Below are 18,432 nucleotides of genomic sequence, written 5' to 3'. Positions count from 1 at the left end.
GAATGTTACTGGTAGAAAGCCACACTTTTTGACCCACGACGTAGACGGGAGGCTTTGACCGGTGGCGATCGGCCTTGGCCTTAGTGTGCTCCCTCACCCGGAGCAGAGTCTCACGGGCTCTGGTCCAGGTGCAGTGACACCTCTGGACAAACGCTTGAGCAGAGGGAATGCGACTTCAGATTCCAGACTGGGAAACGCTGGTGGCTGGTACCCCACACTACACTGAAACGGAGAGAGGCCCGTAGCTGACATTGTCAATGAATTGTGGGCGTACTCCACCATAGAGAGTTGTTGACTCCAGGAAAAAGGATTCTTGGAGACCAAACATCTCAGCATCCTCTCTAAATCTTGGTTGGCTCGCTCAGATTGTCCGTTGCTTTGGGGATGATAACCCGACGACAAGCCAACTGACGCCCCTAACAATTTGCAAAATTATTTCCAACATTTGGATATAAACTGAGATCCCCTGTCTGAAACCACGTCTACCGGGAGGCCATGAAGCCAAAAGACGTGATCTAAAACAGTAACCGCTGTCTCCTTGGCTGTCGGTAATTTGGGCAAGGGAATGAAATGTGCCGCCTTCGAGAACCGGTCCACTACGGTCAAAACGACCGTCATGCCATTAGAGGGCGGGAGGGCGGTCACAAAATCTAGAGCGATATGGGACCAGGGTCTCGAAGGGACAGACAGCGGTTGAAGAAGGCCATCAGGAGGTCGGTTAGATGACTTACCACTGGCACAAACTGAGCAAGCCAAAACAAAATCACGGACATTGCGAGCCATACGTGGCCACCAGAATCGTTGTATAACCAAACCATTAGTTCTACTTATCCCTGGGTGACAAGCCATGTTAGAACAATGACCCCACTGGACAACTTCGGACCTTAATTCCTCTGCATTATCCCTTCTTGACCTTCGACTCGACCTCCCATACGAGTGCTGAGACCACTAATCTCTCAGGCAAAATACACTCGGGAGTAACGGGACGGGCGGAGGGATCAAAAAGACATGACAAAGAATTGGGTTTGACATTTTTGGAACCCGGGCGGTACGAAAAAAGTGCCCAACGAGCCTGCACGGAATTGAGTCTTTTGGCAGTTCTGATGTATTCTAAATTCTTGTGATCAGTCCAAACAATAAAGGGAACCCATGAACCCTTTAACCAGTGGCGCCACTCCTCCAGTGCTAATTTGACCACCAACAACTCTCTATTGCCAATGTCATAATTACGTTCGGCAGGAGATAATCGATGTGAAAAGAACGCGCAAGGGTGTACCTTATCGTCCGAAGCAGCACGTTGGGACAACACTGCTCATACCCCCACCTCTCTGATGCATCGACCTCCACCACGAACTGCCATGTGGCATCAGGGGCCACAAGGATGGGAGCCGAAATGAAGCGGTTCTTGAGGTTAGTGAACGCAGCCTCAGCTGCATCCGACCAACTGAACGGAGTACTGGGGGAGGTCAAGGCTGTCAGAGGTGAGGCTAGTTGGCTGAAATTACGAATGAAACGACAATAGAAATTGGCGAACCCCAGAAACCGCTTCAGGGAAAAGCATCACCAAGAACGGCATCACCAAGTACTCAAAGTGCCCTCTAGGGGTATTGAAGGCGGTTTTCCATTCATCCCCCTTCCTGATGCGGACCAAATGATAAGCATTACGTAAATCCAATTTTGTGAATATGGATGCTCCCTGCAACCTCTTGAAAGCTGAAGACATGAGTGGTAAAGGATAAGAATTCTTAATAGTGATGTTGTTCAGCTGTCGGTAATCAATGCAAGGTCGCAGAGAACCATCCTTCTTACCCACAAAAAAGAACCCCGCCCCCGCTGGAGAAGAGGAAGGACGGATGAACCCAGAGGCTAAGGAATCAGAAATGTATTTCTCCATGGCCTCCCTCTCAGGAATAGAAAGAGAGTATAACTTGCCCTTAGGCGGAGACTTACCTGACACTAAGTCTATGGCACAGTCGTAGGGACGATGCGGAGGGAGAGAAGCAGCACGGGACTTACTGAACACTTCCTTCAGGTCCAGATACTCAACGGGCACGTTTGGCAAAACCATGGTCCCTTCTGAAAGACAGAAACCGGGGCAACAGGACAAGCAGAAACCAGACAAGACTCATGACATCTTTCACTCCACAATGTGACAGTGTTAGAACCCCATTCCACTCGTGGATTATGTTTGGACAACCAGGGGTGACCTAAAACAATGGGAGCAACAGGGGAGTCCATGAGAAAAAAGGATATGGTTTCTTTATGGTTTCCAGACGTGATGAGAGTGATGGGTTCTGTATGGTGCGTGACGTCAGGCAGTTCCTGGCTGTTGAGTGCACTAACATGGATGGGGAGAGACACAGGAAGGACAGAAATGTTCAAGTGATGTGCCAGTGAAGAATCCATGAAATTACCCTCTGCTCCAGAGTCCAGAAGGGCGTGACACTCGTGATGTTGATTCTTCCACCGCAGTTTTACCGGAAGTAGGGTCAATGATGTAGGTGAGGACTTCTCAGCGGAGATCCCACCCGATAGTAGCCTCAAGTTTACTACCGGGCTGGGTCTTTTAACTGGGCATGAGTTGATGTTATGATTAAAGCCTCCACAGTACAAGCACAGTCCTTGGGACCTCCGCCATTCCCTCTCCATCCGGGACAGCCGAGCTCTACCCACCTGCATGGGCTCGTGATCGTCGACAGAACCGACCGTGTTCTCTCGACTCAGGCGCCCCCTAACAGGAGAGATGTTAGATCTGAAAGGACTGTGTTGGCGGCCCAGACAATTAAACCTGACGTCAACTCGCAACGCCAGTTCAATTAGTCCATTGAGAGTAGGGGGCAGCTCGAGGAGGTAGATCTCCTGCTGAACACGGTCGGTAGCCCATGCAGGAATCTATCCCACTGCGCCGCCCCGTTCCACTGGCACACGGCCGCCACGGTGCGGAACTCGATGGAGTAGTCGTTGACAGAAGAAGATCCTTGCCGGAGTTCCGAGAGGCGATGGGCGGCCTCCCTGCCGGTCGTGGCCCGGTCGAAAACTCTCTTCATCTCTTCTGATAGGTCGTGGAACGAGGCACAACACGGGTGTTGATTTTCCCACATCGCCGTCCCCCATAAGGCAGCCTTGCCAGATAATAGTGTGAGCGTGAACGCTACTTTAGATTCCTCAGTAGCTAAAGTGCAGGGCTGTAGGGCAAAATGCATCGAACACTTGGTAAGAAAGGTTCTACAAAATGCTGGCTCACCCGTATAGTTCTCCGGCCCCGGAAGTCGCGGCTCTGGTCGGAAATGGTCCTGGGGAATCTCCCGGGGGACGGACGGCGCAGACGGTGCGATGGGCGCAGTGGGAGATTTGAGCTGATGGAACCGCTGGGTGGATAGCGCGTCCGGTGTTAGAGATGCTCTCCTGCTGCTGATCCATGCGTTGACCACTGTGATGCATAAAATCCGTGAGGGTGTTGGTGCTCGCTGCTTCCATGGTGGTGAGACCGTTATGTGTCGGTGGGTGAAAGGACAGTCTGGAAGCAAATGTAAGTTACTGATTTAATGAGAAGATATAACGTGGGTACATAAACAAACAAGGGGGGATGGTGAAGAGATGAGAAGACCAGCTGATGGTGGAGGGAAGGTGAGTTATCCAGATGATGACGGTGTGAGGCAGCAGGAGAGGGTGGCACAGGAACTGCATGGAGTAGAGCCAAAGGTAAGTGTCCATGGCTGAGTGAACGTGCGAAGAGTGGATGAGGTTCTAGGGAAACACAGACAGCCAAACGCAAACAACACTGAGAGCCAGACAAACAGGGTATCCACATCAAACATTAAACAACGATCTCACAAACACAAGACGTGAGACAACCATTTTATAGTGGATGAGTAATGAGTGGCAGCTGTTGCTGATACAATTAACGGAGACGCCCACAACTAATCAGTGCAGACGCGGAAAACACAGAATTCACCACAAAGTGTAAACACCCCGAGATCACGGTTTACCAACCGTGACAGAGAGTCCTTGCACAGCATTCAATCTGTCCGGACGCTGCTCACCAGTGTTTCTGGAGGATGTGTCCTCTCCTCTCTGAAGAGGTGTTAAGAAAATAGGATTGCAAGGGCTCTTTCTGTCACTTGTTTCAGAGAATAGATTAAGTAGTGCTCTCTAACACTAGCACTCTATTTTATTTCTATTCTGCCTACTTGTTTGCTTCTATTTATGATATATAAAAAAACTTGAACCTCTAACAGTAACACTATTCTATTCTATCTTCATTATTTGTATTTATTATAAAAAAATAAAAATGCTTCTATTGTGCTCATTTCTAAGTTTCTTTTGATAAAAGCATCTGATAATTGACTAAATATAAATGTACATGTTTTATTCCCTTAGGCTCTAAGAATAATTAGAATTAATTTTTTTGGGAAGTGAGTTCGTTTATTTTTCGGATCGCAAATTGGAAGTTTTGCTCTGTTTGTCCAAGACTGAAGTCTGTTTGGACGATCATGATTCGAAGGGTCGCGGTTTGTGTATGGTGAGTTTTTCTCTCTTCCTCTAACGTTTTGACTGTTTTCATTTGTGGGTGATGAAGGAGTAAAGAAGGGAAACGTAGAAATAATGGAATTCGATTTAACAGCGTTTACTATCATGCCCACGATCGAAGTCTTTAATAAATGTAGAAAAAAGATTTGGTGTTAATTGTGGAATTCTTCAATATTCGGATTGACAGGGAGGCCACTAAACAAGTGCTTAAACAAGATCTTCAGAAGAAATTGACAACTGCAGGTATTTTAGGTATTTTAGCAGGACATCAGTATATCTTCACAATAATGTGTGCGACCACCCGTTTTGTTGAAGCAATTCCATTACGTACATTGAGGGCTAAGGTGGTGGTAAAAGAGCTTCTTAAGTTCTGTACTACGTTTGGATTACCAAGGATTATACAGAGTGATCAGGGCTCGAATTTTACCTCCAAGGTTTTCAGGCAGGCTTTAGGGATTCTGGGTATTGGCCACCAAATGTCTAGTGCCTATCATCCCGAATCCCAGGGGGCCTTGGAAAGGTTTCACCAAACCCTCAAAGCGATGTTGCGACGTTATTGTATCGAGACTGGTAGAGACTGGGCTGAGGGTCTTCCTTATTTGATGTTTGCAACCAGAGAGACTGTACAGGAGTCTCTTGGTTTCAGCCCGGCTGAACTTGTGTTTGGGCACACTATGCGGGGTCTGTTAAAATTACTAAGTGATCAGTTGTTAAGCCAGCCATCTAGACCTGTGCCTGTTGATGAGTATGTTACCTCCATCCGTGAAAAGCTAGGTAAAGCACGAGACCTGGCTAAGTTACATCTGTCTGAAACTCAGTTAAAAATGAAAGAACGGTTTGATGTAAAAAGTGTAAAACGAGACTTTTCACCTGGTGATCAGGTTTTTAGTTTTGCTGCCAATGCCTGGGTCGATTCTACATGCCAAATTTGCTTCTCCGTATTTGATTGAAAGGAGGTTGAATGAGACCAACTATGTTGTTGCTACACCGGACTGAAAGTGCAAGAATCGTTTATGTCATGTGAATCGCCTTAAAGCTTATGTGAGTAGAACATCATCTGATAACAATAGCAAGCAGGTTGATTCTCTCTTAACTTGTGCTGCTGCTACTGTGAGTGTAATAGCTACGACCTCTACGGACGAGGATGAACTGCAAAGCGGAGGCTTTCCTATTTCTCCCATCCGCCTTCAGAATTCTGCTATATTACAAGATCCCTCTTGTTTTCTTTCACATCTGACTGCAGAACAGTCTCATGACTTGTTGGAGTTGTTGAGTACTTTTTCAATCTTGTTTAGTGATGTCCCCGGTAGAACATCTGTCTGTGCTCATGACATTGATGTGGGGAATGCCAAACCAACAAAACAACACCCTTACAGACTAAATCCACGAAAGCGGGAAGTTATAAAGGTAGAAGTTGACTACCTGTTAAAACATGGTATGGCCGTGCCCAGTCAGAGCCCATGGAGCTCTCCCTGTTTGCTGGTACCTAAACCAGATTCAACCTTTCGATTTTGCATGGATTACCGTAAAGTCAATGATAATAATAATAATAATAATAATAATAATAGATTTTATTTATAATGCACTTTTCATTGGGGGAATCTCAAAGTGCTACAATAAAATAACAAGATCAAAACATCACAGATTACTAAAACATGACAGCTCAGCAATTATATGCTTTCCTAAATAAAAAAGTCTTTAGGTTTGCTTTAAAAGTGTCCAGTCTCTGTGTGACTCGCAACTGGACAGGAAGATGGTTCCAAAGCTGTGGGGCTAGAGAGCAAAAAGCTCGACCCCCCCATAGTACAAAGCTTGGTGAAAGGAACTTGAAGGAGCATGCTTCCTGATGATCTGAGGGTACGATTTGAAAGTTGCAAATTGATCAAATCTTTGAGATATGATGGTGCCTGGCCGAAAATACATTTGTGAGTTAACAAAATGATTTTGTATTCAATCCGGGTAGAAACAGGGAGCCAATGGAGTGATTTCAGAATGGGGGTGATATGTTCAAATTTCCTTACTTTCATTAGGATTCTAGCTGCGCTGTTTTGGATGTACTGCAAATTTTGTATGTCCTTAGCAGGAATCCCAACAAAAAGTCCATTACAGTAGTCCAGCCTTGAGGAGATAAAGGCATGGACAAGTTTCTCTGCATCTGGAAGAGTTAACGGGGCGGAGTTTGGAAATTTTTCGTAGCTGATAAAATGAAGTCTTACACAGATGTTTTATGTGGCCGCTGTAGGTCAACTGTGCATCAAGCTGAACCCCCAAATTTGTGACTGAGGAGGAGAGAGTAATAATCTTGCCATCAAAGAGGAACTGAGATATAGGAAAAGAACGAATCTGATGGGGGGTACCAACAAGGAGTCCCTCAGTTTTACTACTATTTAACTGTAAAAAAATTCCATTCATCCATGCCTTTATCTCCTCAAGGCATGCGGTGAGGTGAGAGATGGCTTCTGAGGGGTTAGGGACAGTTTTTGATATAAAGCTGCGTGTCATCAGCATAGCAATGGAAGGACAGCCCAAGTCTGCTGATGACGTGCCCGAGAGGTAACATATAGATGGTTAAAAGGATGGGACCAAGAACTGACCCCTGCGGAACACCACATGTAACGGTGGACAGCCTGGACTTACATCCTCCCAACATAACACATTCAGTTCTGCCAGACAGGTAGGACTGGAACCACTGCAGTGCAGTCCCCGAGAGTCCAACTGTATGATGGAGTCGATCCAGGAGAATAGTATGGTCCACTGTGTCGAAGGCCGCAGACAAATCCAACAGAATAAGCAGTGATGGCGATCCTGCATCAGCTGTCATCAGTAGGTCATTTGTCACCCTGAGCAGTGCTGTTTCCGTGCGGTGGGCTGAGCGAAAGCCTGACTGGAATTCTCGAACAGATTATTACGTCTAAGATGGTTCTGAAGTTGGGAAGCAACTGTTTTTTCCAGGACCTTTGACAGAAAAGTCAGGTTTGAGATAGGTCTGTAGCTTGCAAGCTCCTCTGGGTCTAATGAGGGCTTCTTCAAGACCGGGCAGATAACAGCTGCTTTAAGAGAGGGTGGAACATGACCAGTTTGTAATGAAAGATTAACTAACTTTGTAATGATTGGACTGACAATAGGAAAATATGACTTAAGCAGAACTGTCGGAATAGGGTCCAATGTGCAGGATGTGCTCCTTAGTCACTTCAGTGGAAGAAGGCTTTTGTGGTTCCAAAAAATGGCTAATTGTGGCAAACAACTGCTTAGAATTACCTGTATTTTTATTGATTTGATTTGAATAAAATTGACAACGTGCGTCTTTCAGGGACTTAAAATAGGTCCTTTGATGGTCACGAAATGCAAGCTTATGGACAGTGAGTCCCGATTTCCTGTAATGACGCTCCAAGGCACGGCCTGCCATTTTCATTCTACGTAGTTCTTGTGTATACCAGGGAGAAGAGCATACAAAAGTAACTTCACGTGTCTTAATAGGAGCGTGGAGGTCAAAAACACTGCTCAAAGATGCATTATAGTGGTCCACCAGTTCGTCTACAGTTGAGATGGCTGGACAAGAAATTTGTTTGAGGTCTGCAGTCATAGAGTTTTGGTCAATGTGTTTGTTACAATGATGTAACAAAGCCTGACTCCTTTCCTCTTCCTAGAATTGAAGACCACGTGGATAAAGTTGGTTCAGCTAAATATGTTACTAAGTTGGACTTATTGAAGGGATATTGGCAGGTGCCCCTCACTAAACGAGCCTCTGAGATATCTGCATTTGTAAACCCTGATAGCTTTCTACAATACACCGTTTTAGCCTTTGGGATGAGAAATGCACCTGCTACATTTCAGAGGATGATGCACCAAGTTCTTTCGGGAGTCTCAAATTGTGAAGTGTACCTAGATGACATTGTGATTCATTCAGATGATTGGGTACAACACTTAGAAACTCTCAGAGAAGTTTGTAGTCATTTAAGGACTGCTTCATTGACACTAAATCTGGCAAAGTGTGAATTTGCTAAAGGTACAATTACCTATTTGGGTAAGCAAGTTGGTCAGGGACTTGTAAAACCAATTGATGCTAAAATAGCAGCTATTCTTCAGTTTCCTGTTCCATCTAATAAATGTGAACTAAGACGTTTTCTGGGGATGAGTGGTTACTATCGAGCTTTTTGTTCAAATTTTTCCACCTTGGTCTGTCCACTCACAGATCTCCTCAGTATAAAACGAGAGTTTGTGTGGTCTACCGAATGTCAACTTGCTTTTGAAGCTGCAAAGGATCTCCTTTGTCAGGCTCCTGTTCTCTCTGCACCTGATTTTACAAGGACTTTCAAATTACAGGTGGATGCGAGTGACAATGGTGCTGGAGCTGTATTGTTACATGAGGATCAAGCTTGTGTTGAACATCCTGTCTCCTATTTTTCTAAAAAGTTCATTGGAGCTCAACGGAATTATAGTGTAATTGAAAAAGAGGCCCTTGCACTGTTGTTAGCTCTCAAGTATTTTGATGTGTACCTGGGTAGTAGTATTAGTCCTATTGTGGTATATACTGATCATAATCCCCTGGTGTTCCTCTCTCGTATGTCAGGTGCTAATCAACGGTTGTTACGGTGGTCTCTTACTCTACAAGAGTACAGCTTAGATATTCGTCACAAGAAGGGGGTGGAGAATGTTATGGCAGATGCCCTTTCAAGAAATTAAGAGTGGTACCCGATTAATGTATCCACCATCTGTTCCCCGAACTAGAAAATACTGTCTGTTCCCCGAACTAGAAAATACAAAAAACGTCCAAACCAAGTTAAGATTAACATTTTAATTGAGGTTCAACAAATAAAAAACAAATGCAATATGGATAAACAAATGATAAAGATTGGCTTATTGAATATCAGATCCATTTCTACGAAAACACTTTTTGTAAATTTAGTGTTTTTTATTTTTCTGTTTGACAGAAACTTGGCTAAAACCTGATGATTACATTATTTTAAATGAGTCCACCCCCCAAGATTATTGTTATAAACACGAGCCGCGTCTAAAAGGCAAAGGGGGAGGAGTTGCTTCAATTTATAACAACGTTTTCAGGATTTCTCAGAGGGCAGGCTTCAGGTATAACTCGTTTGAAGTAATGGTGCTTCATATAACATTATCCAGAGAAACCAATGTTAATGATAAATCCCCTGTTATGTTTGTACTGGCTACTGTATACAGGCCACCAGGGCACCATACAGACTTTATTAAAGAGTTTGGTGATTTTACATCCGAGTTAGTTCTGGCTGCAGATAAAGTCTTAATAGTTGGTGATTTTAATATCCATGTCGATAATGAAAAAGATGCATTGGGATCAGCATTTATAGACATTCTGAACTCTATTGGTGTTAGACAACATGTTTCAGGACCTACTCATTGTCGAAATCATACTCTAGATTTAATACTGTCACATGGAATTGATGTTGATAGTGTTGAAATTATTCAGCCAAGTGATGATATCTCAGATCATTATTTAGTTCTGTGTAAACTTCATATAGCCAAAATTGAAAATTCTACTTCTTGTTACAAGTATCGAAGAACCATCACTTCTACCACAAAAGACTGCTTTTTAAGTTATCTTCCTGATGTATCCGAATTCCTTAGCATATCCAAAACCTCAGAACAACTTGATGATGTAACAGAAACTATGGACTCTCTCTTTTCTAGCACTTTAAATACAGTTGCTCCTTTACGCTTAAGGAAGGTTAAGGAAAACAGTTTGACACCATGGTATAATGAGCATACCCACACCCTAAAGAGAGCAGCCCGAAAAATGGAGCGCAGCTGGAGGAAAACAAAACTAGAGGTATTTTGTATTGCTTGGCGGGAAAGTAGCATATCCTATAGAAAAGCATTAAAAACTGCTAGATCTGATTACTTTTCTTCTATTTTAGAAGAAAACAAACATAACCCCAGGTATTTATTCAATACAGTGGCTAAATTAACGAAAAATAAAGCCTCAACAAGTGTTGACATTTCCCAACACCACAACAGTAATGACTTTATGAACTACTTTACTTCTAAAATCGATACTATTAGAGATAAAATTGCAACCATTCAGCCGTCAGCTACCGTATCATATCAGACAGTGCACTATAGACCCCCTGAGGAACAGTTCCACTCATTCTCTACTATAGGAGAGGAAGAATTGTATAAACTTGTTAAATCATCTAAACCAACAACATGTATGTTAGACCCTATACCATCTAAGCTCCTAAAAGAGGTGCTTCCAGAAGTCATAGATCCTCTTCTGACTATTATTAATTCCTCATTGTCATTAGGATATGTCCCCAAAACCTTCAAACTGGCTGTTATTAAGCCTCTCATAAAAAAGCCACAACTTGACCCCAGAGAACTTGTTAATTATAGACCAATCTCGAATCTCCCTTTTCTGTCCAAGATACTAGAAAAGGTGGTATCCTCTCAATTATATTCCTTCTTAGAGAATAATGGTATATGTGAGGATTTCCAGTCAGGATTTAGACTGTATCATAGTACTGAGACTGCTCTCCTTAGAGTTACAAATGATCTGCTCTTATCATCTGATCGTGGGTGTATCTCTCTATTAGTTTTATTGGATCTTAGTGCTGCGTTTGACACAATTGACCACAACATTCTTTTGCATAGACTTGAACACTTTGTTGGCATCAGTGGAAGTGCATTAGCATGGTTTAAATCATACTTATTTGACCGCCATCAGTTCGTAGCAGTGAATGAAGATGTATCATATCGATCACAAGTGCAGTATGGAGTACCTCAAGGCTCAGTACTAGGGCCGCTACTCTTCACGCTTTATATGTTACCCTTGGGAGATATCATCAGGAAACATGGTGTTAGTTTTCACTGTTATGCTGATGATACGCAGCTCTATATTTCCTCGCAGCCTGGTGAAACACACCAATTTGAAAAACTAATGGAATGCATAGTCGATATAAAAAATTGGATGACGAGTAATTTCTTACTGCTAAATTCAGAAAAAACAGAGGTGTTAATCATAGGGCCTAAAAACTCTGCTTATAATAAACTAGAACACTGTCTAAGACTTGATGGTTGCTCTGTCAATTCTTCGTCATCAGTTAGGAACCTAGGTGTGCTACTTGATCGCAATCTTTCCTTAGAAAGCCACGTTTCTAGCATTTGTAAAACTGCATTTTTCCATCTCAAAAATATATCTAAATTACGGCCTATGCTCTCAATGTCAAATGCAGAAATGTTAATCCATGCATTTATGACTTCAAGGTTAGACTATTGTAATACTTTATTGGGTGGTTGTTCTGCACGCTTGGTAAACAAACTACAGTTAGTCCAAAATGCAGCAGCAAGAGTTCTTACTAGAACCAGGAAGTATGACCATATTAGCCCGGTCCTGTCCACACTGCACTGGCTCCCTATCAAACATCGTATAGATTTTAAAATATTGCTTATTACTTATAAAGCCCTGAATGGTTTAGCACCTCAGTATTTGAATGAGCTCCTTTTACATTATACTCCTCTACGTCCGCTACGTTCTCAAAACTCAGGCAATTTGATAATACCTAGAATATCAAAATCAACTGTGGGCGGCAGATCCTTTTCCTATTTGGCGCCTAAACTCTGGAATAACCTACCTAGCATTGTTCGGGAGGCAGACACACTCTTGCAGTTTAAATCTAGATTAAAGACCCATCTCTTTAACCTGGCATACACATAACATACTAATATGCTTTTAATATCCAAATCCGTTAAAGGATTTTTAGGCTGCATTAATTAGGTAAACCGGAACCGGAAACACTTCACATAACACCGTACCTTCTACATCATTAGAAGAATGGCATCTACGCTAATATTTGTCTGTTTCTCTCTTGTTCCGAGGCCACCGTGGCCACGAGATCCAGTCTGTGTCCAGATTAGAGGGTCACTGCAGTCACCCGGATCCAGTACGTATCCAGACCAGATGGTGGATCAGCACCTAGAAAGGACCTCTACTGCCCTGAAAGACAGCGGAGACCAGGACAACTAGAGCCCCAGATACAGATCCCCTGTAAAGACCTTGTCTCAGATGAGCACCAGGACAAGACCACAGGAAACAGATGATTCTTCTGCACAATCTGACTTTGCTGCAGCCTGGAATTGAACTACTGGTTTTCGTCTGGTCAGAGGAGAACTGACCCCCCAACTGAGCCTGGTTTCTCCCAAGGTTTTTTTCTCCATTCTGTCACCGATGGAGTTTCGGTAACTTGCCGCTGTCGCCTCTGGCTTGCTTAGTTGGGGTCACTTCATCTACAGCGATATCATTGACTTGATTGCAAATAAAAACAGACACTATTTCAACTGAACAGAGATGACATAACTGAATTCAATGATGAACTTCCTTTAACTATCATTTTGCATTATTGAGACACTGTTTTCCAAATGAATGTTGTTCAGTGCTTTGACGCAATGTATTTTGTTTAAAGCACTATATAAATAAAGGTGATTGATTGATTGATCTAGGAGATGTTTGGGTTGACGTCTTTATTTTGTTTCTTATTTTTATTTTATTTATTTTTGCATTCTTAGTGGTGGGGGTGTTACGTCCTGTGGACGTATTTGGGGATTGTGCGCTCTTGGGAGAGTGACTTCACCTACTGGGCAAGTTAGGCATTGCATGTTTTCTTCTCTTGCTCTTTCTGTCTCTCTCTCCATTATAGATCGCTAATTGGATTCCAGCCGATGTCCATCATTCATCAGTACTGAGTGAATGCTACAGAGATCCAAGGTGTATAAGATGGCAAAGAAATAATGCTGGAGGACTGACGGCTACGCGCTCACTCTTTGTCCTGATCCAGATTGGTGTTATTTTGTGTATCTCAGTGGGACCAAGTGTGGTCTTTATTACCTCTTAACTTTGTGAATGAACTTGTCAATTACAAACTATGAGAGAGTGTGTGAACGTTATGGTGGGTGTGTTTATGATTCTTTTGTGTTATTTTCTAATTTATGTAAATACCTTTGTTTGTCTTTGTTAGGAAGCGGTAGGGAGAGGGTGCCATTTGTTTTGAATATATAATATTGTTTATGTTTATGGTAGACCGGGAGATAGGTTTCTTTCTTTTTAGTTAAGGTTATTTAGAGTTTATGTGTTTAGCTAAAGGGTTTTTTGTTTATGTTGGCCTGGCCCTCTCCTGAAGATTTGCTTCCTCTTGTTATTAATAAATTAAGTTATTTGCTTAATTTAGTGTCTGTGCTTTTCTGGATCAGGGGATTGATGTGACCGTCAGACTTTTTATTTATTTACATTTTGTTACGACGTCATTTAACCCCTAGACTAACAGTGAGGTTCGTAACACTCCTTTAAAAACACAGAATCAATGGCAAAGATGTCTTTAGATTTACTATTGTTTACGTGTGATATTACTTTTAAAACCGTCCCTTCATCTACATTAGATAATTTAAAAAATGACTCATCACAATTAATGTTATGTACACAAATTGATTTCAGGAACATATCGGCCAGATCCCGCACAGAGTCTAAAAAATAATCATTAAAATGTGTTGCCACCTCTATGTTGTCATTTTGAATAATTCCCTTTATTTTGAGTTGTACATGATCACAATTTATTTTTTCTTTTCCCAGTAATTTATCCATACTTTTCCAGAGAAGTTTACCATGTCCTTTTGGTTCTTTAATCAAATTTAAATAAAAGTTTGCCTGTGCTTTTCTAAGCTTTGTGGTAACTTTGTTCCTTAAACTTTTGTATACATAATGATCAGTGGTCAATTTTGATTTAAGAAAGGTTTTAAGTGCCCGGTCTCTCTGCTTCATTAGCTCCCAAAGAGAGCTACCAAACCATGGCAATTTATTTTTATTAGTTTTATTTCTTTTTAATTCTGTATATTTGGTAATAGTCTCCTGTAAAGTTAGAGTAATATTATTACATGTATACTCACAGCCTTTACTTTCAACTCTAGACTCCCAATCAATTTCATTTACATCATTCATCAGTTTGATTTGATTTCTCTTTGGAATATGAAAAAAATTATTTTATTTATTTGTTGTTTGTCTCTGTACCTAGATTTGTTTATTTTTCTAGCAACTAGAGTAAGGTTATGGTCTGACAATCCTGTTATTAAATTGTATGTTTTGGTAACCCTATCTGGTTAATTTGTAAATATAAGATCAATCAAAGTTTGTTAGTCTAGTTGGCTTGTTTATCATTTGAGTCATTTGTACCGAATTTATAATATCCTTAAGTTTTTTCTTTCGTACTTTATCAAGCCAGTTTATATTCAGATCACCCATTAACAGTTTCTTTTGTTTCGTATTTTTTAAGTATTTCAGCTAGATCAAAATAAAATTAATTTGTCGCATTTGGTGGTCGATATACAGCAAGTAAAATGAATGACATTTGTGCTGAAAGGGTTATAGTAACACCGACACACTCCAAGGTTTGCACTGTAATATATATTTGATGACTATTGATGCTTTCTTTCACATAGATTAAAACTCCGCCTCCTTTCTCCTTCCCTCTGTACCGTCTGTAAACATTATATCCAGGAATTGTAAACACGGATGAAGGAGTCGTGGATGTTAACCAAGTCTCTGTAAGACACAGGTAATCAAGATTTGAGTCTAAAAGTAAATGTTCCAACTGTTCCGTTTTTGAAATCACACTACATATGTTTATATGTCCGCCAAATATTCCTTTCGGTTTTATTTTGGGATTCCATAGTATCGATGCATGATTAACTGTTTGGAAAAGTTTAGCATTTCGTTGTTTGGAGGTGACAATAGTTTGTAGCAAGTTGAAGTCTGCAGTTTTGGACGCACAGCATGTTAAGATGTGACCTTGTAGCATTGAGGTCGCTGGTGTTGCCGTGGTTGTATTTAGCTGCGGTGAATGTTGTAAATCTGTAGGGCCAGGATTTGCATGAACATCCCCGCATAGTAGTAGTAAAATGCAAAGAATCGTCGCATTTCCTCGCTGAACTTTTACGTGACGAGCCACTCTCCATGCGCGTAGCTGACCACGGTGATCATCCTGGTAAACGGCTCGCCCACCGTCCAGCACGTTAGAATAGATTTTATATACTGGCTCCACGAGTCCAGGGGAACAGCGAGCGTCTTTGGCACATTGCCAGGTGAAGTTGAGCGTTCACAAGCAGCTACCCAGCTCCCAAACATTTGCATAGTAGTGAGAGCCATCAGGTACAGCAACACAATTAGCACACTTAAGACCCGGGCATTGATATCTTTTGTCAAAGGCCACACTGTCCCAATTGTTACAGCAATTCCTGTATCAGGCGGCTTCCCAGGGGTTTTTAGGATATATATTATATATATATAATATATATTATTTTTATTATGTATTTATTTATTTCCAAATGTTGTCATGGCTATAGACTTCCTACACTTTCTTACAAGCTTTTTTTCTCATGTATCTTCTTAATAAGATAGTTAACATTTACATTTATGTAAATTTGCTCATTATTCATTTGTAACACAATAAGCAAACGTGAACAGATTAAAGAACATGAATGATGATCTGACTCCAGCTGTGATTAAAGAAACCAAATGGGAAAATTTAGCAAATTCAAATGTCAAAAATTCAAATGTAATGCAGACAATAAAAACATATAAACATCATTAGAAATCTGTTATCTGTCAGTTTTGCCCCCCTCACATTCATTCCTTCATCTTCATCTTCGTCTTCCACACTGAGCTCTTAATCATCAGCTCTCAAACAGAAACGCACACCTCCTCAGCTGCTGTAGTTTGTGTCTCACACACATCTCCTGCTCACTGACAGTAATGTGATTCTCAAGCGATCATGCAAATGTGATCATGTTTTGAAAGTGCAGTGATTGTTTTCAGTGTTACTCACCGAACTGACCTGGATTCTTTAACCACAGGAAACAGATTCTGAAGAACTTCATCTGCTTTATGTTGTGCTCCAATAAACTGTTTCAGATCAAACACATCCATCTTCTGCTCTGATGTCAGCAACACATAAACCAGAGCTGACCACTGTGAAGAGGAGAGTCTGGTTTCTCTTATTTCTCCAGATTTCAGATAATCTTGGATCTCCTGCATCAGTGAATCATCACCCAGTTCATTCAGACAGTGAAACAGATTGATGGATTTCTCTGGAGAGCGATTCTCCGTGATCTTTTGCTTGATGAACCGAATTGTTTTCTCTCTGTTGTAGGAGCAGCTTCCTGTCTGTTTCAGTAGTTTTCGTAAGAGAGTCTGATTGGACTCCACTGAAAGACCCAGAAGAAAACGCAGGAAAAGATCCAGATGTCCATTCTTACTCTTTAAGGCCTTTTTTAAAGCTCTCTGATGCAGCTCAGATAATGAATTATATTTCTTCTGGTTAAAGATCTTAGACAATACACTCTGTTTGGTTTGATCAAACACATTTCTCCTCTTGATTGTAAAGGAGAGGTGCACATATAGAGCTGCTAGATGTTCCTGAAGGCTCAGATGAACAAAGCAGAAGACTTTCCCCTGATACAAGCCCAACTCCTCTCTGAAGATCTGAGTGCACAATCCCGAGTACACTGATGCTTCTCTCACATCAATGCCACACTCTCTCAGGTCTTCATCATAGAAGATCAGGTTTCCTTTCATAAGCTGCTGAAAAGCCAGTTTCCCCAGTTTGAGGATCATGTCTTCATCTGTCAGCTTCTTCTCATAGTCCTTCTGATGTTTGATGCTGGTCTGAAGGATCAGGAAGTGTGTGTACATCTGAGTGAGAGTCTTGGGAATCTCTCCACTCTCTGCTCGACTCATCATCTTCTCCAGAACAGCGGCTGAGATCCAGCAGAAGACAGGGATGTGGCACATGATGTAGAGGCTCCTTGATGACTTCAGGTGTGAGATGATCCTGTTGGCCAGACTCTGATCACTGATTCTCTTCCTGAAGTATTCCTCCTTCTGTGGCTCATTGAAGCCTCGTACCTCTGTCAATCGATGGACACACTGAGAGGGGACGAGATCAACTGCTGCTGGTCTGGAGGTGATCCAGATGAGAGCAGAGGGAAGCAGATTCCCCACAATGAGGTTCATCAGCAGCACGTCCACTGAGGCTGGTTCAGAGATATTACACAGTTTCACTTTGCTCTTAAAGTCCAGAGACAGACGACACTCATCCAGACCATCAAAGATGAACAACACTTTATATTCATCACTGGATATCTCCATTTCTTTAGTTTCAGGGAAAAACACATGAAGAAGATCTGAAAGACTGAGTGTTTTGTCCTTCATCAGGTTGATTTCTCTGAAAGGAAGTGGAAATATGAGCTGGACGTCCTGATTCTCTTTCCCTTCAGCCCAGTCCAGGATGAACTTCTGCACAGAGACTGTTTTTCCAATGCCAGCGACTCCTTTTGTCAGCACAGTTCTGATGGCTTTGTCTTGTCCAGGTAAAGGTGTAAAGATGTCTTTACATTTGATGGCTGTGTCCTCTGCTGCTGATCTCCTGGATTGTGTCTCAATCTGTCTCACCTCGTGTTCATTACTGATCTCTCCACTCTCACTCTCTGTGATGTAGAGCTCTGTGTAGATCTCATTCAGCAGTGTTGGGTTTCTCTGCGTCGCTGTTCCCTCATACAGACATGCAAACTTCTTCAGCAGATTTGATCTAAACATTGAAATAAACATTAATTGCACAAGTTAATAAGCCCAATGTCTCATATACTCTGTATCATATCTTTAAATCATATCTTTTACAGAAATGTTATACCTGAGAGCAGGCCATGTATCTCCACTATTGATTTGTTCTCGACAAACCATAGACGCGTCACTCTTCACAGACACACAGCTGGACTCTGATTCTGATCTCTTCTGATGTACTGAACTATAACGGAGATCAAATTTAATCCTTTAAATTAGGATTTAGTTTGAAAATAATTTAATGTAAAGAGCACTTTGAA

General features: G+C 41.9%; 1 protein-coding gene across 1 annotated transcript in view; it reads right to left on the bottom strand.

Moving 5' to 3' along the window:
- LOC127967527 (NLR family CARD domain-containing protein 3-like) overlaps positions 1-18,157 on the bottom strand; it is a 91,825-nt gene extending 73,668 nt beyond the window's left edge. The window contains exon 1 of the mRNA XM_052568325.1: positions 16,380-18,157. Within this exon, the coding sequence (XP_052424285.1) occupies positions 16,380-18,148 (1,769 nt within the window). The 5' untranslated portion in view covers positions 18,149-18,157. The remainder of the gene's footprint in view (positions 1-16,379) is intronic.
- Positions 18,158-18,432: the final 275 nt, after the last annotated feature.

Source organism: Carassius gibelio, chromosome A4 (genome assembly GCF_023724105.1).
Source record: "Carassius gibelio isolate Cgi1373 ecotype wild population from Czech Republic chromosome A4, carGib1.2-hapl.c, whole genome shotgun sequence".
Classification (NCBI taxonomy): domain Eukaryota; kingdom Metazoa; phylum Chordata; class Actinopteri; order Cypriniformes; family Cyprinidae; genus Carassius; species Carassius gibelio.
Note: the sequence above shows the minus strand (reverse complement) of the source record. Positions and strands in the feature narration are given on the sequence as shown.